Genomic DNA, 27999 nt, shown 5'->3' on the forward strand with positions numbered 1-27999 from the left:
GGGTGATCGGACTCTACAGAGGAGTTAACATCACCTGTGAGAGACCGAGCAAGAGAGCGAAGGAGAAAACGTACTCTAAGGGAAAAAATGCTTGACTCGCCTCATTTGTACTCGTTACCGCCCCCTGCTTCCTGGCTTGAAAGCAACGGGATTCTAAGGTACGAAGGTCACGGCCCGAGTAAGGAAAATTCCGGAGCCGGGCACCCAGGGTCCAGCCGGAGGCGGCCACTCCCGTGTTAGTGACGTTCCCAGTTCCAGCTGGTTTCGACGTCTCACTTCCTCGTAGCCCTGAACCCCAGAACCAACGTTTTTGGAGTCTCTCCGGGGGCAAAGACGGAGCGGGGCAGCGGGTCCGCGCCTGCAGGTCTCAGGCCCTCCCGCAGCGCCGCGGAAGTGCCAGCGCGGGAGGGGGACAGGAAGCCCTTGTGGACACCTAAAATCTAGGAAACGAAACCAAAAGCCACGGGCCTCGGCCCCGCGGTCGCTGGGAAGCCTCTTTCCTGGTGACTTGCGGGAGAAGCTCGCTTGGACGCCAAGGGCTGGAGGGAAGAGAGCACCGGCCGGCGCCCGGGTTCCGGAACTCGTCTCACGGCAGGGAGCGCTGCAGCGGCAGCAGCCACAGGTGGGCGGGGGCGCGCTCTGCCTCCCCACGGGGGCGCCGGGGGCGCCGAGGGCACCGGGCGCCGGCCCTGCGCGGGTTCCCAGCCCGGGCCGGGGGCGCTGGGGGCTACGTAGGAGGGAGGGGCGCGAGGGCCGGCGGGTTGTATTTTCTCCCAGGTTTAGGGTAGAGGGTAGGGGCTGGGTCCCAGCGGCTTCCGGAAGCGACCTCAGAAGCACAGCAGGGATCCAGCGAGGGGCCCAGCTGGCCCAGAGGTACCCCGGCCAGTCTCAGGACCTATCCAAGGCCAACGTGTTTCCTGCCTGAAACCGCCTTGTAGGCTGCACTTTGCTTAGTACATCTTTTCACAGCGCTGGATCATGGGCAGAACCTGGGCTCAGGGGAGTCTGCCAGCACTTTGGGGGTATTAGAAGGGACGATTAATAGAACCTGCTAGCTGTCCCTGAACAGTAAGTATTAATGACAGCTATGGCTGGAGCCAAAACTATGCTAGACGCCCTGGAACGCCAGAAGCGGGAAGACACAGGCGGTTTATCATTGAGGATAAAACCATTAGCTCAGGAGTCCACCTGCCTGACTTGAAGCTGCCTCTACTGCTTACTCTGAGCAGCATGTTCCTTCCACATGTTCCTCCTTGATCATCTCTGAAATTGTGTAACGATCGAAAGTTACAGGAGTTACAGTATGACGTGTTGACTTTATCAGACAGGGTCTGTCACTGCAGAATATACTCACTAAACGTTAGCTTTATTATTTTTAGTATTTGACCAAGTCCCTGCTTCTCCAAGCTCCCTGTCTGGTTCCCATGTGGTTTTATTTAGACAGTTATTCCTGGAAATTCTGGCATAGCCACCTCACAGTTTGGGGAACAGGAAGTGTTTCTCCTAGTTTAGCAATTTGAGCAATCTTTCATATTGGCTAGTTAGTGAGCTTATAACATTAAGTGACCATTAATCTCCCTGGGTTTAGCTTCCTCATTTATTAGTTTAAGTGTCACTTGCTTAGTGTGGAGTGTCGGGAGACTCAGGTTCCCCTTTTTCTACCCTGAACTTTCTTAGCAAAAGGGACTTTATCTTAATACCACCTGGGTGAATATGACAATTTGTAGGGCTTTGAATATTGAACAAACACAAGGAAATGAAAAATAAATGAAAAGGGAATGAGTGGGTGTCTGCAGTTGGATAGAAGTGGCATGTAAAATGTTTAGGTCACAGAATAATCATCCTTCACATCTGTAAAGTAGGTTACGACTGTTCTTTCGGACTGAAGGGAGTGAAATAATACTGTACACACTGTTCAATCAACAAGCACCAGTTAAACATCTTGTCCTGACGAGACAGGCCATGCCCTGGCCTTTGAGAGCCTAGAGAGCAAGTAGAGATGCAGGAAACCCATAAGAACTATCCCCTATCCACCTCTCCATCCTGCTGTCTAATGATCTCTCCCTCTTTGCTCTGTAACCCCCAGATCTTCATTCCCCTGAATGAGCCAAGCTTCCTCCCTACAGCCTCAGGACTTTCTGGGAGTAATAAAGCAACAAAACCAGGATAACTGACATAAAGATGAGTTTATGTTTCTTTGGTCTCTTTGGTTTACTTGCTAGGTTTGTAGAGCACTTGACCACCTCTCTCTCAGCTGGCTCAGTTGATGTATATCTATGTTTTTCTTCAAGGATTACTGTAAATGCTATCCCAGTGTGGTTCTGAGCATATTTGATTTCTTAAATCTAAAACACAGGAGTGGAACTTTATAGGAAGACTCTCTGTTACCAGCTTCCTTGCATTGATAACAGCCTCAGCCACCCCACGTCCACCCTCTGTCCTGGACGTATGGTGTACTGGTGCACTCCGATCCTCACCAACATCTTGGCCGCCTATGTACGTGAGCCCCTCTGTTTTCGCTCTGCTTGTCTTTTACCAAAACCACAGTTAAACAGATGAAATATTTTTGTCCTTAGATGTTAACCTCTTTTAAATGCATAAAATTTACCTGCAAACATAAGCTGAACAACATGGAGATTATTTACTTTGTGACTTATCTCAGCAATATTGTGTTCTCCACTCCCTGTGTCTAATTCCTCCCCTCCCAGGAGTCTAGGATCTAATTTTCATTACTCACAGGATGTGAGAGGCATAGAATGCTGGGACTGTTTTTAGAGCAGTAGCGTTTTTCTAAAATAATTAAGAACATGTATCCCTATCTTGGAACTATAGGAAAAATGTTAACTGGCTTGTTTTGTGGCAATTAAGAAGAAAATTTGGATGAGTAATTCAAAGCTAGTTTTAGGATCTTCCAAATTTGAGGTGCTTCACCTGTGGGTTCCAGATTTTACATTAATACTTTTGGAAAGCAGTAAGATAGAAATTTCAGGACCCCCAAGAAATGGGTCAAAAGGGTTTCCTATATAAACTGTGGAGCCATAACGGGATATCACCTGCACTGTTCCTCCTTCTCCCTGGTGTTAGAGGTTTATGATTATCAAATATCCCAGAACACAATGGATCTTATGGTATCTGGTAGAATAAAATTAACAGATAAATGGGTGTAATATGTGATGCCTTAATTTCCTCAGAAGTTCTCATTTAACAGATTAGGAAGAAGTATGTAATAATCAGATTGCAATTTGAAAGTTCTATATTTGTCCTGACATAATTATGATTCCAGTGGTACAATATATGACTTTCTTAGAGACTTTTTTCCTTTAGGATAGGGTAAATATGATTTTCTATCTCTTGGAAGTTCTTCTGGGATTTGTTTCTTAAAAGGAGTAGGAGAAGGTACTATTTAAAAGTTACTATGTTAACTAACTAATTAATTAAACCAAGACACAGCGCAGTCATTTAAAAAACTGAGTAGCATTTTGTCTCATAATAGACCCATTAAGTTTGAGAAAACCACAAGATCTTTAAGACAGTAAAGAAGAGTGGACAGGGATGCACATGGTGGGTATCTTTTGTCCACAGGAGCTTTATTCATTCTACCTGGCACACATACAGGTCCAACTGTCACTTCACATTTTGCACCAGAGCATATGACACCACCTTTCATGCCTGAGATATTATGAATTGTGAAAAATTCAAAACCTACAGGAAAGTGAGGACCACCCAGATTTTGTTCTGCAGTGGTTTTGCCAACAGATACTTGTGCCCACAAATCTATAGTTTAAGACTCAAAATAATGAGACCAAGTAGGAAGGAAAAGGGTAAATATGAACAAATAAGCTTGTTTAAGAGTGTTTAGTTTCTCTTCCTTGGATTTTTGTGCAAGGAGGTAATTATCTCTGCCCTCATGAAAGGTAAATACTCTTATATTCGTAGTTGGTACTCATTTGGCAAGGACTCAGGAACTTACACTCCACTGCTTAAGAGCCTCCACCTGTTCATAATACGATGCAAAGCACTAGTGTATGAATTCCCTATCTTTCTAGCACATTCTTTATTTTTGAATTTCCCATGTTTAAACAACTAAATGCTAATAAGAAATTTATTTTAAATTAGAACTAATTTTTCCATATCAGATATACAGATGTGCCCTCTAGAAACTATGGAATTTTCTTTCCAATTCAATGATTTGTTCACCAAAAAAAAAAAAAGTTTAATTTAAAAATAATACCTCCAGGTATTATTTAGGTTTATTCCCTGAAGTGAGTGCCTTTCTGATGTTGTAGGCAACGCAATAATGAAACAGTAGTCCCTTAAAATTTCCAAGTTGGTTAAAAGCCATAAAACTTTTTTAAAAAAAACAAAGCATATTACAGAGTAATCCTATGAGAAACAGTGGTTAAGTAAAAACTTGAGCTGTTTAGTTCAGTGTGTTAATAAAGGGATACTATCCATTTCTACTACAACAGTGATTAGTTTTTAAGTTTTTGTATATCTTTTAAGATACTCTTAGAATATTTGAAGGTAATGGGTATGGATTTTAATATATAATCTTTGATCATAGAAATGTGTGTTGACAAAAGTAATCATGGCCCAATAGGCCATGTAATATAAGAATTTGATCTCCTTTTTTAATAATGTAAGAATTTAGTCTCCTTTTTTAGTAGTTCTTCATATAATTGAACATAAAACACTAATATGGACTTTGAAAACTTTTAGTATACTCTTGTTACATGTGTTTATTAGCTTATTGTTCACCTTCTTGAATAACTGCAGAAAAACATAAAATTTAATCTTTTTGTACCTTTGGTCTGAGGAGGTCCATAGCAGTTAGCTTCTGACCAGTTAATGCTAACAGGGATTATTATTGCTCTAAGAAAATCCGGGAAGTCAAAAAAACATATTTTTAAATTTATCAGGGCCAAGAAAACCCATTATTGAAGTCCTTGAGTTTATTTAATTAAGAGGTGACTATAATTGGAATGTTCTTGAGAGTTTTAATATGTTGTTAAATTTTATGCTTGTAACAGGCAATGATAAATCAGTAATTTAGAAAAGGAGAGGTGGGATGTGGTTTCTTCTTGGGAACACCAGATTTTAGTTAAAGATATGGAAGGTTCAGTTGACTTCTTTTTTATTTAACCATTTATAATAACACAGTAGAAGGAGTTAGTACTGGGACAGCAGAGACTGGAGAGGGGCTGGGAAGTGCAGTGCCTATTCATATCAACCTGTGGGTCCAAGATAAAACAATCAAGTAGCAAGTTTTTGCATCATGCAGTAACTGTAATTAACAGCCTTATAGGGGTGGGGATTTAAAGTGGAGAGATAGGAAAAAAGCAGTGACTGGATAGTAGTGGGAAAGACTAACATGGGATCAAGGCACTGGAAGGCAGAATTACTGAGTACAGTGTTTTTTATTATTGTTTTTCTGTAGAAATAAGCAACACGAAGTTTCAGTTGGATTACGTGGTGTTACAACTACTACAACCCCTGAGTGTATGTTTTTAGGTTCAAAGCATGTACTGATACACAAAACAGGGGGTCAGGCCTTCTCAAACTTGCTTTTCAAGCTGGGCAGAACATGCCCTCGGGATCTGGAATTTCCAGAGGTATTTGCAGTAGTGTGACCTGATACCTAATCTTTCTCCTTCTCATGCTGGACCATGCCTGCAGCCCAGCACTGAGGCTGCATGCTGGATCACATGCTCCTTGTAGGTTGTGTAGGTTGGAAGGCTCCAGTTTTTAACTTGGTGGGAGGGGAGACACTTAGGCTCACAGTGTTTCTTTCTGGCTTTCAGCCTCATTGAGCCCCCTCCTCCCAAGGTTTTTAGACATGGTCTACCATCCTAGACTGACCAACAACTTGTAAGATCCTACTCAGAAACATATCAGTGGGGAATGGAGTTAAGACCAAGAAGTTTAAATGACCAGATTCTGGAAGACTGGATGAGTAGAGGGGTATCTTATGTGTAGCTTCACACTTAGATTGCTTCACAGTATCTTGTTTCAACAGTGATATTTGACCTATATATTTATAGACAATGTATTAACATCACGTCTTCTTTTTCAGAACTACTTAAAGCATGAACAAACAAAGTAAGTAATTTAAGTGTTTACTTTCTTCCTAAAATGTTACATCCTTTGTTAATGTGTTATTTGTCATAATGCTTTAAATTCAGTTTCCAAAAGAATATAATTTGCTTTGTGATGTTAATACTCCAGAGTCCTAACTCTGGGCCAATGTTTTGACTGCAGAGAAGATGTATACAAATACTCACTACCACTAATTTTTCACTTAAATATAAAAAAGTCTTAGATAAACCTAAGGAATTTTAGGCTTATTGGGAAATATGTTGTATAATTTGTATTCCATTTCATCCAGATCATTTCCTTTTTCAGTGTGTATCTTACATACATGAAGACTATTCAAATCATATTAATTAACAGACAATGAATTTAATATGCCAGTACCTTGTAATAAAATCCTCACATACATCCCCAATATATATTTTATAACATACACATGTGAATAGGTTTAAATAAATACAGATATTTATGTTCTGGCTCTTTTTCTCAAGATTATTCTAAATAAGATGGGTATTGACAAAACATAATTAAAGACTCTGTCTTTTAAAAAAATCTAAGGTTCTGAAGAGAAAAAAATACACACGGAGAAAATATGAAAAACAAAATCTTGTTTTCTGAAGAATTTCTATTCTCCACTTATCTCTGTTTAAATAGCCAAAGAAATGTTTATCTTTACTACAACTGCAGCCTTGTTATATATATTAGGTACTCTTTAGGACCAGAAAACTCAACTTTCCTTCATGAAGTGTCATGATCTTCTCTTAATATTTGCTATATTAATTTAATTTTATTAAGAAAACTCAAAGATTTTTAAATGTAAATTTGTATAGTATTAAGCTATTTTCTTTGCTGTAAGCTTTGGGATGTTTCAGATCACTTAACAAAAATTCACTGGGCCATGGATACAATTACCTTTTAACTCTTCAGCTTCCTGTCTATATAAATGTATGTGTTTGTATGTATCTGTGTGCATAAATAGAAACAATGTATATATGTATGTAAATATGCATAGAGAAATAATAAAATAACTTGTCAGCAATATGAAAGTCCTGTAGTCATAAATTATTTTAAGTTGCATTTCACAAATGCAGAAATCAATCTGTAATTCATATGCTCTTCGGTCTACTTGACCCCTTGACCATTCACTTATGTTCTCTTTGTATGAAGTCACCATGGAATTTCTGAAATCATGATCATTGCTCTGATACCAAATCCCAGAGCTTATGAGCTCCTAATTTCATGAATCTGTCATATGTGTGGATATCTACTATTGTTCAAATAGTAGATACCAGTTAAGAGTCCCAAAATGTGACATGCCATTTAAGGAAGGGTCTTTAAGTCAGATTTGCAGTGCTTTTCCCTGAGAACTATTGAGTCTGATCCTGTTATTTCCAATTCAGGTTGGGAGTAGGGGGCTGTGGGCAAAGCCTTGAGAGCTGGAGAAGTAGGAGCTTGGCCACTCACCTGAAGCAAAGAATCAGAAGGGGTGGTTGGGATGGAAGACTTGTGATACTGCAGAGACGTGCGGTAATTCGGAATACGCTGCAGTGTCTGTAGAAGGAAAAGCCCTGGCTGAAGTGGAGGATTCTCTGTTGCTTGCATTTGAACAGTGTCCCTGGACTCCATTCTGCTCAAGTTGTTATGAAGCCAACAGACTGGAGGAGAAAGGGGGTTGGGGCACAGTTCAGCCTTCCTGTTGAACCCACATGAGTTGAGTGGCCTTTGAAGGCCCAGGGTAGAGAAAAACACAAGAAATGTGTCAGATTGAAAGTCTGACCAACATTTTGTTCTGTACTGATGCCGTGTCCTCATGATTCAAAAAGAAACAATTCTGAATTTACAGTTAATAAGCCATGGGAATGAGAGGAGAACAAGGTGTTAAGTGTTGTGTCCACCTGACCACAGATTCCACGACGGCAGAGCCGGCATTGCCATAGAGCCCACTCGGGGACAGAGATGCTCAGTAAATATTTTCTGGCTGGGGTGGTTGCTAAAGGAATGACTGGAGAAACACAAATATGAAAACTAGGAAACTGAACCATTTGTGTAGATATTAAGATTATTCAAACCACATTGATTAGCAGCTAACAAAACTTAATATGCTTCTTTACTGTAATAAGGTCAGTTAGGATTTTTATTGGTCAAAATCGGTCAAATATTGGGATTTCCCAAACTTAATGGGCTAGTTCCAGAGTCAGCATAAAAAGGATATTTAAATATTGAATTATGTGTATTGTTTTAAATATTTAAAACATAGGTCTTACATCAGTGATTATAGATATCTTTAAAATCACCTATAGTCCATTACCACCCCCACATCCAGCTAGTTTCAGTCATCTCTTTCTTTACAACTTATATATAGTTTTAAAACAATCTTTTTTCTAATACCAACAAAAACCAAGTATGGAAAAGAATATGTTCATCAGGCATATTTGAAAACTAGAAATTCAGCCCCAGTAACTTAGCTGCCTATTTTCTCCAAAGGGAATTTGTTTGAGACAAACTGATAACAGGCACAACTTTTGTCAGCGGAAGAATTCGCTTTATCTATTTCAATACACACAATAGCGTATAAATGAAAACTACTTAAGGACAGTGCATTTTTCTTTCTAGTATGTATTGTTTAAGCAGATGAATGTTTACCTCTCCTTGATTTGCAGATGCTCAAATGAATGCTCCTTACCCAGGAACACATTTACCAGCTGGGTATCCCCCTGAATATCCTTCGGCAGCATATCCAGGTAAAACATTGGCCTGAAAAGTAAAAAACCAAAATGTATCAATTACTGATATTCCCCAAAGGGTGTGTGTGTCTGTCTGTCTCAGTATTTCTTTTAGTAGTGTCTTTTACTGAAGTGAGATAATGAAATTGGCAGCCTAGTTCTTGATTTTTTTCCTTTGACTATATATTATCATATCATTAACATATTTTTTATTTATACAGGATAGTAAAGATGTAGTGTTAATAAAAACAGTAGTGAGTTGACATTTAGGAAATAAAATATAAGGTTGTACATATATTACATCCCAAAATACACATATTAATAAAAGATTTTATTGATTCTCCATTTGTTTTGAAAATTATGGGCATGCAGTCACATTTAGGAGATTTATCTCCCGGTGTTTTTGAGTCATTTATTATCTGGGGTTAATTGTATTCAGTGATTGTCATGCAAAAGAGATGACTGCTTAAATCTGGAAGCTGGAAGCTGTATAAACGTAGCCACCTGGGATCATTCTCATTTTTATTTTGTAACATACAAAATGTGAAAGCTTTGCTTTTCTATACATGCTCAATCACACCTTGCCTTTCTAAGAAAAGTAACTGAGTCATATTGCTACATATCAGGGAATACGTCATTTCTTTTGAACCACTGCAGAGAAGACTTCAGAGATTTTCATTTAGACAAATGCCGTTATCAACATTACCATAACTTTACCAAATGGCAAAATTCATGGTGTACCCAGATTTCCAAATAGGCAGGCTACCCACATCTTGAGGGACTGTCCTAGGGATTTAGGATCAAAAGGAATCTGGTTTGTATGCATTTTGTATTCTACTCAGAGCAAACAAATGTGCTTGGGTGCTGAATGGCTTGTTTAGTTGTCTAGCCAGAAACCTCTCAGTGGGGCCTGGATCTCATCCAGATGTTTGCATTTAAAAGAATGTGAAGTAGAAAGATTCCAGGGCTCTAAGGTGCCTATACTTAAGTATTTACTTGTAAACTGTTGAAAACACTAGTACCAGGGCACCATCCAGGAAAACTGAAGCAGAAGCTCTGGTTCTGGGACTCCGGTATTGGTAATTTGTTAATGTCCCAGGCGATCCTAATGTGTAGCCAGGGCTGAGAACTACTGCTCTAAATTTTTATATGGTTGGTGTCTGGAGAATTGTTAGCAAGTCTATACTGTGCGTCCAAGGCACTTGGAGTATGTTTTAATCCACCCATAGCTAAATAATAGCAGGTGATATATAAGAGGAAATAGCTCAGTTTCATTTCTCAAGTCCAAGGCCAATATAGCAGAGGTCTTTTATGACAATAATGCTAACAATAGTGATGGATTAAAATTGAGAATTTAGGTGCCTAATGTGGATTAACTCATTTAATTCTCAGTCTTCTGGGGTAAATGCTATTAATTAATCCTCATTATGCAAGTGAGAAAACAGGCAGAGAGAGGCTGGATCAGGCTTCCAGTTCTCGCTTCTGCATTTAATAGTTGTGTGTTGGTTTTAAGCAAGTTGCTGTACCTCCAAGCCTCGGTTCTTATCTACAAAATGGGCATAATATTTCCTAATTCAGGTGGTTTGGAGATTAAATAAGAGTATGTGTAAAACACCTAGCACAATGCTTTATAATTAATAAATGACATACTTGCTGACTAATACATTAATAATGTGTTAAATCAATTGGTAAATCGAAATATTACCCAAATTCAGGTAATTCCATATGTTTAATTCATTGATTTGGAAAATAATCAATTATCCACTCAAAGAATTTTGTGAGGATTTAATAATGCTAATAGTATAACAAATTAATTCACATCTCCTCACTCTCACAGGTTTGCTTGTGGTTTGATCTTTGCACTGTAGCGAATGATGTTTAAAAGTACATACCTGTATAATAACATATATCACAGATAGTACTCAGTGGATATGTCATTGGCTTCCTCTTGCTTTCAGGATAAAGATCAAAATGCTTAGTTTGGTCCACCATACCCAAGGGGCTCCTCTGCCTTCTCCTTAACTGTTTCTTAAGTCTGTCTCTCTTCTGTTCAGGGAAACTGGCCTTTTTTCAGATTTTTTTTAAAGGTCTTTTGTTTGTTACTATCCCAGGACTTCTTTCTGAAATGTTCCTTCTCTGGCACTGGTCTGCTCAGCTCCTTTGTGTCCATTAGATCTCAGCTGAACGTGGTCCTCAGGGAGGCTGTCCCAACTCCCTCCCTTTCTCTCTCCCCATCCAAACATAGTCATAAAGCCCCGGTCCCTCCCTTCAAAGCACTTGTCTCTGATTCTAGTTAATCATGTAATCCCATTGGTGTCGCCAGGCCTTGCCAAATATGCCTTGAGGGGAAAAAACTACTGTCAATTCTATTTATATAGGAAATGTCATTTGTTAGAATTCTAGAATTATAATTTTTTACAGAGTGGTTTGGTCCTAGAAATGCTGGCTTACAGCCTTTATTTTGGGCTTTCTACTCAGTGGCATCTCTCTTTTCCAGGAAGGCGTTCCAAAGTTTTTATGTACATGACTCAAGGTCACTCTTGATTTTCTTTCACTTTCTTAGATTTCAAGAATATTTGCATCTGAGTTTTGAGTGAAACGTTTAAGATTGTGGGCCAACTCTATTCATAGTCTAAATAGAAGTGGATGTGAAGCCACAGGTATTTCATTGAAAAATCACTGAAAGATAAAAATACAAACCTTAAGCTTCTCAGAAACAGAATTTCTGAGTGTAAATTGTAGTTTGCAGATAACTAGGATAATCCTAAGTTTAAGTTTGCATTTTTCTCTGCAGTTACAATATTTCACATATTCATATTTCAGGACCTCCAGGATCTACTGGGTACCCTGCTCCCCAGCTTGGCTACCCTGCTCCCCAGCCTGACTACCCTGCTCCCCAGGCTGACTACCCTGCTCCACAGCCTGGCTATTCCGTCCCACCAGCTGGCTATTCAGGTGGTGGCCCAGTCGGCTTTCCTGTCCAACACCAGCCAATGTCTTATCAGTCAGGTGGGCCTGCAGGGGTACCGTGGATGCCAGCACCACCACCTCCATCAAACTGTCCACCTGGATTGGAATATTTAAGTCAGGTATTTCAAATACATAAGAGTCTAAAAACAAACCTGTGCTTCCAGTTTACTTAATGAGATTAACAATTGACTAATTCACTTAAGTCTGAAATGGTGAAACTATTCTTTTGTTGTTACTAACAAATTAATTCTTCTAGGTCAGATTTACTTTTAAAGCAAAATGCAAATGTCTTAGGAAATTATATTTTCTATGATCTTGAGTATAATTTGCAATAATAGACAATAACAAGCCTTTATTAAGCACTATTTTCTAGGCTTTGTTCCTAAGTATAATACATGTGTTAACTCAGTTAATCCTTTAGAAACTCTATGATGTGTAGTTGCTATAATTATCATTTTACAGAAGAGAAACTGAGGCCTAGTGAAGTTACATAATTTGCTCAGCATCAAAATGCAGAGGAAGTGGGAATGGCTTTTTACTTCTGGAACCTTGGTTCTAGATCCTGTGCCTTTTAATCCCAACACTGAATAATTTCCTAGGAGTTGGAAAGAAACTCAAACTCAGTTTAGTGTTGATTTTTCAAAAGTGGTACTAAAAAAGGAGTTAATAATTTATGTATAATTTGGCCCACCTTTTATTATAATTAATAAATTTACACTTTTATGTTGCTTTTGTTCTTGGAAGACACAGTTTTATTAATGCTACCAAAAAGAAAAAAAATATTCCTGGATTTTAACATACTCCATGATAGCGTATCTCAGCAATGTGAGATTTTAGTGTTTGTTTGCCATTAGAAATCCGGTAAGTTAGTTTTCAGTAAATGAGTTGTCTCTCTTGCACTCTCTGGACTAATTTAATTTCCCACAATGCACTTGGGCAGCATATAATATAAGAATTTTGTTAGTTCCTAAATTCTCTAAGAAATACCTTATGTAGATTTTTTAAAATTACAATATATGTAGGGGAAGTTATCACCTACTACAAATGATGGTATCAAATACACTTCTTAAGAAGAAAGATGTTTAGATTTGTAGAAAAAAGCTCTTTAAGGGGATAAAAAGGTCTTAATATTTCCTAAGCCCTTTCTGGAAGGAACATGTTTTTCTAATTTTTATAGGGATTCCAATGTAAGTCAATTTTGTTTGACCTGAATTTGTCCACATTAATAGTGAAATATTCAATAGATGTTTCTTCAGTTAAAAATGCATTAACTTTAATTTTACACCTAGAAGTAGGATAAATAGCTGTTAAACATTGATAATATTGATAATTGATTATATGCATTATTTTAAAATATAAAAACACTAATGTTAAATTGGATGGTTTAATAATATGATATATGCTTACAGCTTAATTTTTTTTTACTATAATAGATAGATCAACTGTTGATTCATCAACAAATCGAACTTCTAGAAGGTATGTATTCATTATATTTATCATATTTCTAGGAAGAGAGGACATTTATGCAGATAGAGGCATATCACAAACCACAAATATGACACTTGGTGATGTAGATGGGTAAACCTGGTTATCACAAATGTCTTTCTTCATGATAATGAAATGATGATGATTATCCGCAGTTCATTTCGTGAAATTGGGAATCAAGTGGTAAAATAATATTATGCCAGACATCTGTCCTCATAATACAGACCCTAACTCAGAGGAGACCAATCAAAATCTACTTGTGTTGCCCCTTTTCTCTAGAAATCTGATTCTGTCACTTTGTCTGACCTCTATTGCTTCAACTCTTTTTTCCCCAGTTTGTGATGACCGTGAGATTTGTCATAGAGCCGCCTGCAATAGTTCAGTTACCTTAGTACACTTCCAAAACAAGTGAACTTGTTCAATTTGGATGCATTGGAAAATTGCCTTATGGCCCACAGTTTCTCTTGGGAGCTCAGATAAACCCTGTAAAACCTTTGTTCCATGGGCTGTGGATGATCACCTTGGGTGCAGGGACACTGCACGGGAGGGTGCTGTCTGGCAGGCAAATAGGCTGGAACTCCTAGAACACCACTCCTGTTCCTGTGAATGGGGCCTGACTCCTACACATGTTTCCTTAGGTCCAGCGCTCCTCAGGGCACAATAAACTTAAGAAGCCACTGAATGTTTCAGGGCTACTGCCAGGGGAAAGAGAACCTGGGTGGATTCATTAACTATAGTGTCTTCCTTATAGCTATAAAGAGTTCAGTGAAAACTGCTGGATTTTTAGAATGTATCTGTGAAATCTTTCTTCACATCTCTACAAAGGTCTTTTCCACCGATAGAAATTATGTGAATTGTACTAGTATAGTAAAAGATTTGGTGAGACCACACAATTGTTGTTTATTACATTAAAATCACTTGTAATGTACATTGTTAAATATTTATAATATATATTTATATATTTTTATTTGTTTGTTTATACTGTGTTTTCATTGGAAAAGCTCTTTGTTGTACGATAATTTGTAGCCTCAATTTTTTAATGATTTATTTAGAGAATTTACTTTTGAGATTATAACCCCCCCAAAAAAACAGACACCATACATTATATAGCACTCCATTTACAGCTTTTAGATTATAAGTTTTATATATATGGAAATGTAAATGTATTAATCATGAAATGTAAACTTCAAATTTAGTAGTTTAGAATTATTCAGTTTTTTAAAAGGGATGTCTTTCATTTTCTTATTTTCTTTTTGTCTCAAATTCAAACTTTATATTTTAACATTATGAGTAGTATAAAGAAATTGAAGATTACTTGATTTATTTTTAGCATCTGAGACTATGGCAGGCAATTATACATTTTCCAATTCAAACCTTAATAGACAATAAAGACATAGCTATAGAATTCTTTTGTTTTATTTGTTTTCATTTTTAAATAACCAGAAGGAAACTTATATTGTGTAAGCCTGCTGATTTCATTTTGCAGATAAGGAAAAGAATTTTGAGATTAAGCTACTTAATGAAACTCTTAGGTAATAGATCCCATGTCATGAATCAGTTTAATTTTTCTCTCATGAAATATTTGACTGGTGGACATTAAGGTAAAGGGAGGTTCCTTTAGAAGCAGAGTGAGGACCTCTCTGAATCAGAGCAGAGACACTTAAGGGAGGTCATGGTGATAAAATTTGTGAAGAACATCTCCATCTGACTAACAGTCCATCCACACCAATATTAGAGAGTGGTTTTTGTCTCCTATGTTTCTATTAATTGCTCATTATTTGGTGGCTCCTGACATCCTATGACCCATGTTAATGAGGGCTGTGGACAAGTGAGACCATTACTTGCTCCTTCCTGGCTCTAAGCAAGGAGAGATTTCCAAAGTACAGTTCAATATGGGAAGCCCTTTGGTGAGATACCACATGAGTGTCAGCATTTAGCATGGCTGTTTCCTCCATGAAGAGATCAGCCCCCTCTAAGGTACAGGGTTCCCTTAGGATGCCAGTGGTCTAGACATCCTATGAGCTGCAGCCTTGGTTGCCTAGCACCTTTCTGCCTTGTCTAGTACCCACCTCCCACTTCTGAACAACCACTGCTGAGCTCAACAAGGGTGCCCTGGGCCCAGGGTGATGTTCTATCTCACCTTCCATTCCATTCCCTCCCTTTTCACACGTGTGCACTGAGGGTAAGCCCTGTCATACCTTTCTCACACAGTGCAGAATGATAAGCCGTGGCTATGGTTTATTAAACAAAATCTCAAGCCAATTTATTCAATATAATCTTATAAGGAGCATAAACAGAGCAATCATCCTGTATTCTCCTCCACACTTGAACACACGAACAAGGAGACATGTTCTGCATACAGTTAGCACAGCTCCGGCCCTCTGCAGCTTCGCACCAGCCCTCACAGCAGAGTCTCCCTTTCTGACATGGGCCTATGCAATTAGGAATATATGAGTTGTCTTCTTGTCCATGCCTCACATGGATTCTCTTAATTTCTCAGTCCCTTAATACACTCTCCTCCACTACCTTTGCCTTTCTTTCTCTGTTTAGATCATCTCTAAAAACCTTTCCTTTTCTTTCTCCTGTGTTGAAGTATCATCTAAAAATGGTATAATTAGATATTGTAGTATCTTAAGATAGATTCCTTATTCTTTTAACAATTACTCATAATGATTCCCTCTTTTATGTTTTTAGTCCTTACAGGTTTTGAAACTAGTAACAAATATGAAATTAAGAACAGCCTTGGACAGAAGATTTACTTTGCAGCAGAGGATACTGATTGCTGTACCCGAAATTTCTGTGGGCCTTCTAGGCCTTTTACCATGAGGATTCTTGATAACATGGGCCGAGAGGTCATAACTCTGGAGAGACCACTACGGTGTACCAGCTGTTGTTTCCCCTGCTGCCTGCAGGAGGTCGGTGAGCGGTTACCAGGGTACTTTGCAAAGTAGTTCTGTAAGAATTTTACCCTCTTGTTGAATTTATATAATCAAACTGAGATCTAAAGGAAAAGTGGTCCACAAGCTATTGGTTTATACCTGAGAGTAAACTGTACAGGAAGGAAGGCAGGTGGAAAAGAGTGAGCACTTAGCCCCCTGTCCCTGAGTAGGGCGCCTCCTGGGGGGTGAGATCAGAGATCTCAGAGACCAAACGCCTCAATCTTCAGGGAGAGCTAAGCAGGTAGGGCACCTCAGTCAAGTCCCTCTCCCAAAATGACCATGAGGGCCTGGCCAATGCCAGAGGAGGGCACCATGGAGATACCCTCGAATGCCATCCCAGAGACAAGTGGACAGAAGAATGAGGAAAAGGACAGATGTGTTCATCTCACAATTTTAGCCAACCTACAAGGAGCAAACCTAGGAGAAGGCCCCCTGAGAAATCTCAACTCCTGTGTTTTTCAGTTCTCCATTGGAAAAAAGTAACATATTTGAGTCCCTGTAATAGGGATATGCTAGTTGTGAGCACCTTCAGCTCCATGAGGTCCAGTGGTCTCTTTCATGTTACTTGACAGCCTGGCAGAGAACATGGATCTCGGGGAGACGCCAGGCAGAGTGTTTACAGGACACTGGCCTCTGCCTAGATCCCACGGGCCTGAGCCCAGCCCTGCCTGTCACTCAGCCATCCATACGGGCAGCTATGAGGGCAGGACAGACATGCAAGCACATAGATATCTGACGTCTAATACTGTACTTATTTTGAAAGGAAAACTGATCTTATTCATATCGAATTGTTTTGTTTTCCATGTCGTTTAGTTTAGATAATAATAATATTCATAAGAATAAGTGAGGAAAAACTAAGCGTTTGACAGAATATTCTCTACAATTTATAGAGCATATTAGCATACATTATATTATTGATCTCAATAAACAGTCCTAGGAGGTCCTTAGTTAGGATAAGCATACTGGGATGGTCTCAAAGTGGCCCAACTATACAGCAGAACCAACACTCCAGGCTCCATTTCTTTCCATCACAGCACCACTGCCACTCATATTTGAAAACTGCCCCAGTGATCAGAGCTCTGTCCATGCATCTAAACTACTGTTTTTAAAGGAGCTTAGGTAAAGAGCTCTTTGCAATTTAGACATTTTTCGTATGGAAATTTAGAAATACATGAGGCCAGTAGAGCAGTGCTCAGAGTGTAGACTGTGCACACAGCCTCCCCACGTTTGTGTCTCATCTCTTCTACTTTGCAGCTGGGGAATATGATACAAGTTAATTAACCTATCTGTTCTTCAGTTATTTCTCCTATTAATAGGAATGATAGTGCCAACCTGGTAGGGATGTGGTATGAATTAAGAACAAATTAAGAATTAAGGATGTGGTCCTTAGAACAGTGTCCGACACTTAGAAAGTGTTCAGTATGAGAGTTCTTATTAGACATTGTTGTGATTATGATTTTTATATTCCTTTGCTTTTGTAGATAGAAGTCTACGCTCCTCCTGGTGTACCCATAGGTTATGTTAATCAGACCTGGGACCTATGCCTGCCAAAGTTTACAGTTCAAAATGAGAGGAGAGAAGATGTTCTGAAAATTACTGGCCCATGTATTGTCTGCAGCTGTTGTGCAGATGTTGATTTTGAGGTAAGAGATGTGATAATGTTTATAGGTCTTGGTTTCCTAATATAAGGATAATATAAACTGGGAGGATATTATAAACATATTAAATAAATGTGTACATCCTTGTATCTCAAGAGGGACTCAGTGTGCTCATATGTTTATCTTTGGTCAGAGAGATGGTTATTGGTCTGATTACACATCAGTGTTGACTATGCTAAATGGAAAAAAAAACAGAGCTTTGTAGTCAAATAAATATAAACAAACCATTTAACATTTAAATATGTTGGTTCCTGTATGTATATTATCCATTTTAAATGGAACGTTAACTTTCTCATCTAAGTCTGATTCCCAAAGCCTATGGTCCCTCCTTAGTCTGAACCACAGCAGGCTGCCAGTGCTCTAGGCCCTCTTCATATTTGAGTTCCTACAAAACGCCCAATTATGCAAAGAGAATTTTAACAAAAATAATGTAAGATGTACTACCCATTTATGCTTCTCTGTGATCTCTCCTTTATCCTTGTATTAAATTCACTCCTCAGAAATCACAATCTATCCTTGTATTTACTACCTGGAGGAATTTCTTCACAGCAATTTTTCAACAAATGGGGCCCAGCCTTATAGCCCATATTATTTAGTTGCAAATGCTTAAAACTCAACAGATTATAAAACTTAATCTTAATATCATGATTCTCTTTTATAAGTATAAAATCTGTTAAACTGGATCCTTTTCATAGAAGGGACAAAAATCTAAAGCTGAGCAGGGCTGCCCCCTTATGAGAAATAAGATGCAGGAACTCTGCCACAGTCTCCTGACTTCCCAAGGTTTTCTACTATCCAGCTTCATCCTTTTATATTATCTGCCTGGCTTCTGTAGTCATATAATTTTCAATTCCTCTGTTATATAAAGACGATCACTCCTCAGTGGCTTCAGAGTCTAATGAGGGAGACAGGAAATTCTAAGAAAACACATTACAATGTAATAGAGACTTTATAAAGACTCTTACAAAGGATGCAGAGTATGTGTGTGTGTGTGTTTGTGTGTGTGTGTGTGTGTGTGTGTGTGTGTGTGTGTAGGGGGTAGATATAAACTATGTATGTTTAAAGATTTTACAAGATTATGGATTATAATAATAGTTCCCTATGTAGGGGTTATCATTCCCATAAAAGATCCAGAGGAGTGAAAAAGTAATTGTTTTTTTCAGGGAATATTAATGGAAGTTTTGCTGGTATATATTTTATTTATATAAAATAAATGAAAATACTGGTGAAGCAAGTCAGACTGGAGTGTGAAACTTTTATATTTAATGATAAGAAAGTTAGAAATCATCCAGCATACCAAAGGATGCCTTAAAGCATCCATTATGTACAATGAATTAACTTCTCTCCTGTGCATCTAGAATGGTTCTAACTAGGCAACACCTTTAAGGGAATTGAGAAAATAGTCTTTTGAGTCACTTTCTGTAGGCTAGATAATGGAAATTTTGAAAGCAGGAATTATCAGTATGAGGGACGACTATGGAACATGGACCCCATTATGGTGTCAATTTCATGGAAACCTGGAGTAGAAAAGAGATAATACCCTGAATATGAAGGAGCAAGAGCCATTCCAAAAGAAGAAACAACTCAGAAACATTTCCTAAGTGTAGTGAGTGGAAACGTTTCATAGATTGGATGTCAGTGGAGAATGAAAGAAAATTTACAGATGAGTCTTATGTCTCATTAGTCTGATGTCTGATCTTTAAGAACCTGAATGAATAATGATGCCATTGGCCAAATTAAGGATCTTGAAAAGGAAACAGTTGATTTGTGGGAAGCTGATGATTTGTTTCTGAGTCATGGTGGATTCTAGGTATGTAAGGGAAAAATGCCAGAGTTTTCAGCATACTTAATGGTAGTTAAAGCCATGAGAAGATTATCCCAAGGGGAGTAAAAGAAGGGCAAGTAGACTTTGTATCCCATAGAGATGATAAGGGAATCTGTCTTCTTGCAGTAGGAGGAAAAAAATATGCCTACATGAAACTGATATCCCAATCCAGTCCTCTCAATGAGTTTGAAGATTGAATTCATACCACCATTATGGTTCATGAATCTCAAAATATAGATCTTGATGTTGAGTGGTGATACAGATGGGAGAATTGAATGCAGAAGCATACTAGAAGGAGATTGATCACCAAGGGCACCCTCTACTCCTACAGAATAAGCCTGTCTTCACATGAGTAGACTCAAAAATTACACACTGCTCCAGAAACTAATCCATCAGAAACAAACTGCATGTAATAGAACAGTCTGCAATCAATCATCTAAGAAATACCTAAACAGACACTAAAGAGCCTAAGGGGAAAAAAAAAGGTTATAAGGGAAAGATGAAACAAGTTATAGAGGAAAAGAGGATGAAAACAAGTCAAGTAGAACCTCCGAAAATGAGGAATAGTCATTGATAAAACCTCATTTGAAAGGATGAGCTACAAATTAGATACAGGTGAGGACAGAATTAGGGAACTGGATGATCCCATGTGATGAAAATAAAGAGGAGGTGGGAAGAAGACAAATTTGAAGGGACATGGAAGCTAGAATAAACTACTGTTGTGTATGCCAAAGAGGAATTACAGAAAAAGAGAGGACAGAGGATGTTTTGAGATAATGCTCAAAGAGATACATGGGTAAGAATCTTGCAGACTTGGTGCCAAGGATCCTCAGATTCAGAAATTGCAAGGAGTTCTGGTAAGAAAAAGAAATAACACCCAGACTCAGCTCAGATAAACTGCAAACTAAAATAGGAAATCTAAAATCAGCAGATAGGAGTAGGGAAGGTTATCTCTAATATGTGATTCCCTGACTGTTAGGGATTATGAGCATTTTTCTCTGTTTACCAGCTGCTTGTATTTGCTCTTTCAATTGTCCTTTAATATCCATTGCCTGTATTTTCTATTGGGTTGTTTACTTTTTTCTTGTCAGTTTATAAGTGTAATTTGTGTGTTGAAGACTTTACTCTGTTTCTGTAACTCTGTTCTCTGATTTTCAAATACTTCCCACAAATCTAACCTTTTTGTACTTTGGTCAGTTGGCTAGACAACTGTGTGATCACAATTTATTAAGTAAACCATTCATTTCTTGCTAAATTGAAATGCTGTACATTAAATTCCCACAAGTAATGGGATCTATTTCTAGATTCTTACCTCTGTTGCACTGATATCACTACCTGTTCTTACAGCAGCACCTTATGATTCAATTATGCTGACTTAATGATACATCCTATATCTAGTCATAGCCAAATAGTCACTAATTATTTTTATCATATTTTCTTGATACTGTCAGATGTTTCCTTTCCTGTGAACATTAAGGTTATTTCATTACATTTTTCAGAAGTTAGAATACAATACCAATTGGTATTGTATTAAATGTGTTCATGATTTTTTTTAAAACTTAACATATTTATGATGCTAACCTTGTCTCATCCCAGAAGTGTTATATATGTTAATTCATTTATATCTAATTTTTTATTCTTCATAAGATCATATAGATTTCTTCATATAGAATCACTATCTTTTGTGGAATTTTTCCTAAGTAATTCATAGGCATTATCATACTGATCAGCAATATTTATATTTTTAGGTACTCATTGTCAATATTGAGAAATATTTTACCTTTTATTCAGTGTTTACCTTTTATTCAGTCTTGTGACTAGATTCTAGTATTACATTTAGAAGGCATTTTTGCTATATATATTTACTTGATTTATCTAGGTATAAAATCACATAGCAAATGAAATCATTCAAGCTCTTCTAATTTTCCAATTAGCGTATTTTCTTTTCCAGCCTACTTCTTAGAGCACAACTGAAAAATACTGCCAATTTTGTACATACCTACCAAGTTGATAATTCAATTGAAATAGCAGCAAATGTTTAATAATTTAGAAAGATATTGTCTATTTTTCACAGTATTTGTCTATTCCTGTTTTACCTAGAGCAGGAATCACCAAGCTTTTTTAAAAAAAAAAAAAAGAAAAGAAAAGATAGAAAACATTTTAGACTTCTGGATCATATGGTCAATGTTACAAATATTCAAGTCTGCCATTTTAGCATGAATGTATTCATAGACAATACATAAATACTGGGTGTGACTGTGTCCTAATAAAACTTCTTACTAAATTGGGGCAGGCTAGATTTGGCTCACTGACCTTTGTTTGCTGGCCCTGACCTAGATTTTTATTGAGTTGATACTTAAATTTCTAAAAAGCAGAGCATCATAATGGTCATGAATACAGACTCTGGAGAAGAATGCCTGGGTTTGAAATCCATCCCCATGACTTCTTATCTTTGTGAACTTGGACAAATTACATACCTCTCTTAGCTGTAGTTTTTTCATATGAAACTTGTGTATAATAATAGTATATAGCCTAGAGAGATATTATGAGGAAGAAATTACCTAAAATTTATAAAGCATTTATATACCATGCATATACTAAATGTTATAAATATGCTTAATTAGTAGGTAAATAAATACCTTTTTAGTACCTATGGACACACTCATATGCTTTGAATCATATTTTTTAGTGTTTTATACTTTGTTATAGTATTTTTTTAATACTTGGTTCTATGTGTTAATGTTCTATTTGGGTTTTTTGCATTTATATACGTATTGTGAGAGGAACCTATAGATTTCCTTTTAGAATACCTTTATCAATTATTTGTATTAAATGTATAGGTTTATAAGTTTAATAGTAATATAATACCAGTTTATTATTTCCAGAAGTTAAAATTAGTTTATTATATATATGTAATATACATATATAATATATATATATTATATATAGGTTTTCTGTTTTTAAAATATTTCCTAGAATTTAGCTAAAAATTTTCTAGTCCTATTGAGTTTTCAGTTGTAGTTCCTTATTCACTTTTTTGTTCCTTTCCAATAAAAAAAGATATATTCTACTTCTTACATAAAGTTTGGGTGAATTTTTAAATTTCTTGCTATCAGAATCAAAAAGGGGAAAAGTTAATATGTGGTTAAGTCTAGTGGAAGGATTATACTGGCTGATAAATTATCTTTTGTATATTTCATTTAAAATTTTTTGAAAAATTAAAAATGAATTAAAAAATAAAACGGAAAGTTTCATTAATAGCTTCAAATGCTTAGATGACAGCTGTTAGCAGATAAAACACTAAGGTGTGCAATAGGGAATTTGTATTAGTCTATATTGCCACAATAGTGGCATTATAAATAACCCTAAAGGTCAGTAGCTTAAGAAAACAGGAATTTATTCTCATGTTTATGGGTCTGCATGTTAACTGTGTCTAGGGAATATACTGAGGCTTAGCCAGACAGCTCTGATTTAGGCTGCCAGTTGGGCTCAAGTCCGCTCCGGGTATGTTCAATCTGGAGCTGTAGCCACAGCAACTGCCTGGATCATGCTTTTCTGGTGGCTGATCCCTGGAGAGCAAGACCAAGGCCAAACCACTCGGCCCTGTTTAAGGTCTCTGCTCATGTCACATCCACTAACACTTTGTCAGTCAAACAAGGCACATGGCCAAGCCTAATTTCAATGTGCAGGGAAGGATACTGTGCTAACAGTGGAAGGAGATTGAAATAAATATTTGATGAAGAGTAACCCATGCTATCACAGTGTTCATATTAGAAGTTTCATTCAGGTTTTTAAAGAACTTAACTACTCAAACCCAAATAAAATGAGTCAGCTGTTTTTAGTTTCCCCACATTTATGTAGCTAGTTCCAACCTGAGCTAGGATTTAATACATGCTCATTTGGTACCTTGTGGTACCTTGTGCACATTTGAAAAGGATGCTCCTCTTCCTGGTTTCACACAACCCTGCCTGTACATACTTTGGTGACTGGGGGCTACTTTTAGCCCCTACGTGCCCGCTTGGTGAGGTGCATCTGTCTGGCTATAAGCTGTTCAACTCTTTATCATGGCCTTTGGCTTTCCACAGGCAGAACTGTAAAATTAGAAGAAATTTACTTTGGAGCCTTTTTCTTTCATACACACTTTCTCGTTTGATGTCACCCATCCCCTCCTGTTGTCCAGTCTGACCCCAGCCTTGGACCTGGGGCATCCCACTTACTGGTTACTTTCCTTCACTCAGAACTGCCAGTCCTCTTTTCCAGGCTCCTGGCATTTCACGTTTTCCTACTGACAGCGGGTGACAATGGGGCCTCCCATCACCTCACTCAGCCTTTGTAAACTCTTTGTGCTTGTCTTAGGAGAACTCAGATGCAATTTTCATTTCCTACCCACTTGATGGCTTCTAGAAATTTCATCAAAGCAATATCTCATAGTTGTGTCTTTTCCTGCTTAAATTATATTTGGATCAATTCAACTAATTTATTACTGTCTATCTTAATGTAGCATAGAAAATGTTAAATGTCAATAAAACTACTTTCATATATTAGTTCTCTGTAGCAAAGAAAGTTTTTTAAATGCATCTGTAAATAGATTTAGGTATCTATATGAATCTAATATATTATTATAATGTTCATAGTTATGAATGACATATGATTTTAATAGAATATTTGTTTCATTTTATTCCCACTTTAAAAGTAGTTTTATTAATAGTTTTCCAGATTTCTTTGACTGTCTTTTTTCTCAATCTAGATTAAATCTCTTGATGATAAATATGTGGTTGGCAAGATTTCCAAACAGTGGACTGGCCTTGTGAGAGAGTTATTTACAGACGTCGATAACTTTGGCATCCAGTTCCCCTTAGACCTTGATGTGAAAATGAAAGCTGTCATGCTTGGTGCCTGTTTCCTCATTGTAAGTCTGTTCTTGCTAATCTGGAGTATAGATGGTTTCTCTAGTAGCATTCAGAAATAATTTAGTAATTTTTACATTTCTAAATGACCTTAAATGTGTAGGTTTATTCAGAGGGGTCCCATTTAATCTTACCTCTGAAATTCCATATTCTCCTGCTACTCTGGGTTTACAGGTGACTAGCTTCTCTTGGGAGGTTCCATGCAGTTTCACATGGTAACAAAAGGATCTTATGTGTTAATGAGAAGCTCTGGTTTTAGCAATTAAAAAAAAATCTAAATAGTGCTTTGGAGAAGAGTTTGAACCTTCCAGTGTGTTTAAGTGGAATAAGTCTCAGGGAAACAAGGAGATATCCTAATCCGTTATTAAATTAAATCATCTAATACAGGAATATAAACTGTAGTAACAGTCTACATTCACACAAGCCTTATATGGTACTGCCAATTGGTAGGAAATATATAGGATAGAGCAATGATTTTGAACTTACCTTCATATTAAAACAGCTAGGGAGATTTTTTTTAAAAAAAAACTGTATCTGGCCATACCTCAGTTAAACTAAGAATCTCAGAATTTAAAGTTTGTGTTGTTCCCCTGATGATTCTGTACACAGCCAGTGTCAAGGACTCCTGGAACAGAGCAGTGGTTTTCAGCCTTAGCTGCACAGCAGCTTTCACACTCCCCATGGCAAGACTGTACCCAGATCTAGTAAACCAAAGCCTCTGGAGGTGGATCCAAGTCTTTAAGCTGTGTCCAGCTGTCATGTGATTCCAATATGCAAGCACGGTTTGGAGCCACTAGATTAATATTTTAAACACTGACATGCAGATGCAATCAGGAAAAAAAAAAAACTAAAAAGCGAGAGAATAATACAGAAAAGGGATCCAGTTACTTCAACAAATAAATATCAGGGAAATAAAAGGATAAAAATAAAAATAGACATCAGCTTAATGTAGTTTGCAGAACATGTTTGGATACTGATTTGAAGAAATCAATACAAAAAGACATAAGGCATTCTGGGAAATTTGGACATTGGCTATTTGATGATATTAATGAATTATTAAGGTTTTTTTTAGAGATGCGATGTTGCTATTGTGGTTGTAGAAAAATAAAAACAGTCCATATTCTTTATGGGCTACGTACTGAAGTACTTCAGTATAAAATGATATGGAATCACAGATTTGCTTTTAAATAATAGGTGTGAGGGCAGGGGGATATGGGGGATGGAGTAATTGATGAACCAAGACTGTTCATGTTAATAACTGTTAAAGCTGGGTGAGTGGTCACGGGGACTTTATTATGCTATTCTATCTAATTTGGTGTAGGGTCAGTATTTTCCATATAAAGTTTTAAATAGAACCACAGTTCTATTTAAAAATTGTGTTTTCAATAAATGTTTATTTCACAGGAAAAGAAAATATTAACTTTAGCCTTAGGGAACTGTTTAACCAAAGGTTTATATACCACAACCAAAGATATGATGTGTATAGAGAAGAGAGAGAGTAGTCTAGGGTGTTGGGATAGATGAAAAATGGGGTTGGGGGTAGTGGTGAGGTTATTAGGAAATGCCTATGGGGTAGAGGTTGGGCAACGTCTTGTAGACCTTGGGAAAATACTGAAAATTGTTCAGTTAACTCATTAGTTTCAGATAGGCATAAATAAAATAGTTATGTCCTGGTGACTGTGGGAGAAATGGATTGAAGAGAGGTAAAATTGTAATAGTGCAATAGTGCAAGTGAAAGGTGATAAGGATTCCATTATTTTTTGGTAAAGGGATACAGGATAATGATAGATGGGAGAGAGGTAGAATTCATAGGACTGGACAGAAGTCAGTAGGGGAGAGGGTCTGGCTAGAAACTGATGGAGCAAGTAAGACAAGCTGGGGAACACAGTGGACAAGTTGGGAAAAGAAATCATGAAACTGGGCCAAAAAACTCTAAGATGTTAGTCTAACTCTAAGATGGCTGTCATTGTCCTGAAACAATCTAAAAATTGTACGTGGAACTCCGGTCACAACACAAGTTACATTGCTAGACAGGGAGTACAAAAAGTTGAGGAAGAAAGACTGAAAGAGAAACATTCTAAGGGGGTGTGAAAAAAGTGAAATTTAGAGAAATTACCAGAGGATTAATTAAATTCATGCAGGTATCAGTAAGGGAATAGAAATACAGGATTTAACTGCCATTAAAATGGAAAGCTGAAGCTATCAGTTTTCCCCAGATCTACTATTACAGGTTTTTCTTGTTTAGCAGGTATGGTTATTCTGTTCCGTCAGATTCCTTAGCATTTATTCATCCAAGAACTGATCTGTTTTCTTGCTGAAAACTCATTTCTTTATTTTGTTTTTACCTAGGACTTCATGTTTTTTGAAAACACTAGAGGTGAACAGAGATCAGGAGTGTGGTAATGGATGAATGAAAGTCTCCTCAGAAAATTTAAGGTCCATATATTGACTGGGACTATGTAAAAGAAAAACACAGTGGATTTTTTTTTCTTTATTTAAATGACTTATTATAGCATATGTTAATTATACCGTGATACCCGAAGCTCCAGGTACATGATCCTATATGATTTTTACTTTTCAAAGTAAAGAGCTTGTTTTCTGTATCGCTTACTTAAAATTTTTTATACATTTTTTTCTGTACATTTTCTTTTTTGTTGTGTATTGTGGAGAAAGGATATAGACATTTTTATATTCAAATATAACTTCCTATGATGAATTGCTTTGAATTACAGTCTTTGCTTTATTTTCAATTTGTATAGCAAAATTAATTAAAACCTTTAAAAAGTAATTTTAATATAAACTCATATACTTTTTAATTAAATCTAGTTAAAATTTATGTCATTTGTAACAACTAATTATTTTGCAAATATTGTATATTCATAAAAGTTAAAAATGAACAAATTCAGTGTTCTTTATAATTATGTTCAATATTCATACTATCAAAGAAAAGTAAAATGTATTTGTTTTTTGTTGAGAAAATCACACGGTATTTAACTTCTCCTGTAAGCTAATCTGCAACTAGAAATAACATTTTCATATTGACAAGACTATAAATTACCAATTTTGCTGATGATTTTTCATGAAGAAAGAATGATTCTGTCCCAAAGAAAGACACATTTAAAGACTCACTCACTCTATAACTGGGATATTGTTATAATTTTTGGAGTAGTTATTTACACATAGAATGGTTAGCTCCTGTATCTGTCATTCATAGTTGGAACATCATAGTTGTCAGAACGCTCAGGTGTTAATTAAATTGAACATATGTATCAGTCTGAGTATAAATGTCTATAATGGTCTATTAGGTTATTTTTACCAACAATCAAGTAAATAAAATAAAAAATTGCTGATATATTTCTTTGCATATTTGAGTTTTGTTTTTAAACAAACGTGAACAGTCAG

At 37.1% G+C, this 27999-nt stretch overlaps 1 protein-coding gene across 2 annotated transcripts; it reads left to right on the forward strand.

Moving 5' to 3' along the window:
* Positions 1-40: 40 nt before the first annotated feature.
* LOC105066024 (phospholipid scramblase 2) lies at positions 41-27951 on the forward strand. Of its 2 annotated transcripts, XM_074369919.1 has the most exons (10): positions 41-622; positions 2087-2496; positions 6074-6099; positions 8751-8831; positions 11637-11902; positions 13217-13259; positions 15963-16183; positions 17689-17850; positions 24438-24599; positions 26947-27951. In XM_074369919.1, the coding sequence occupies exons 3-10, from the start codon at positions 6087-6089 to the stop codon at positions 26998-27000; spliced, it is 1002 nt and encodes a 333-aa protein (XP_074226020.1). In that variant the 5' UTR covers positions 41-622; positions 2087-2496; positions 6074-6086; the 3' UTR covers positions 27001-27951. The 2 variants fall into 2 exon arrangements, with proteins under 2 accessions (XP_074226020.1, XP_074226015.1); XM_074369914.1 differs by lacking the exon at positions 2087-2496 and having other exon boundaries at positions 47-622.
* The last annotated feature ends 48 nt before the right edge of the window (positions 27952-27999 follow it).

This window comes from Camelus bactrianus, chromosome 1 (genome assembly GCF_048773025.1).
Source record: "Camelus bactrianus isolate YW-2024 breed Bactrian camel chromosome 1, ASM4877302v1, whole genome shotgun sequence".
Taxonomy (NCBI): domain Eukaryota; kingdom Metazoa; phylum Chordata; class Mammalia; order Artiodactyla; family Camelidae; genus Camelus; species Camelus bactrianus.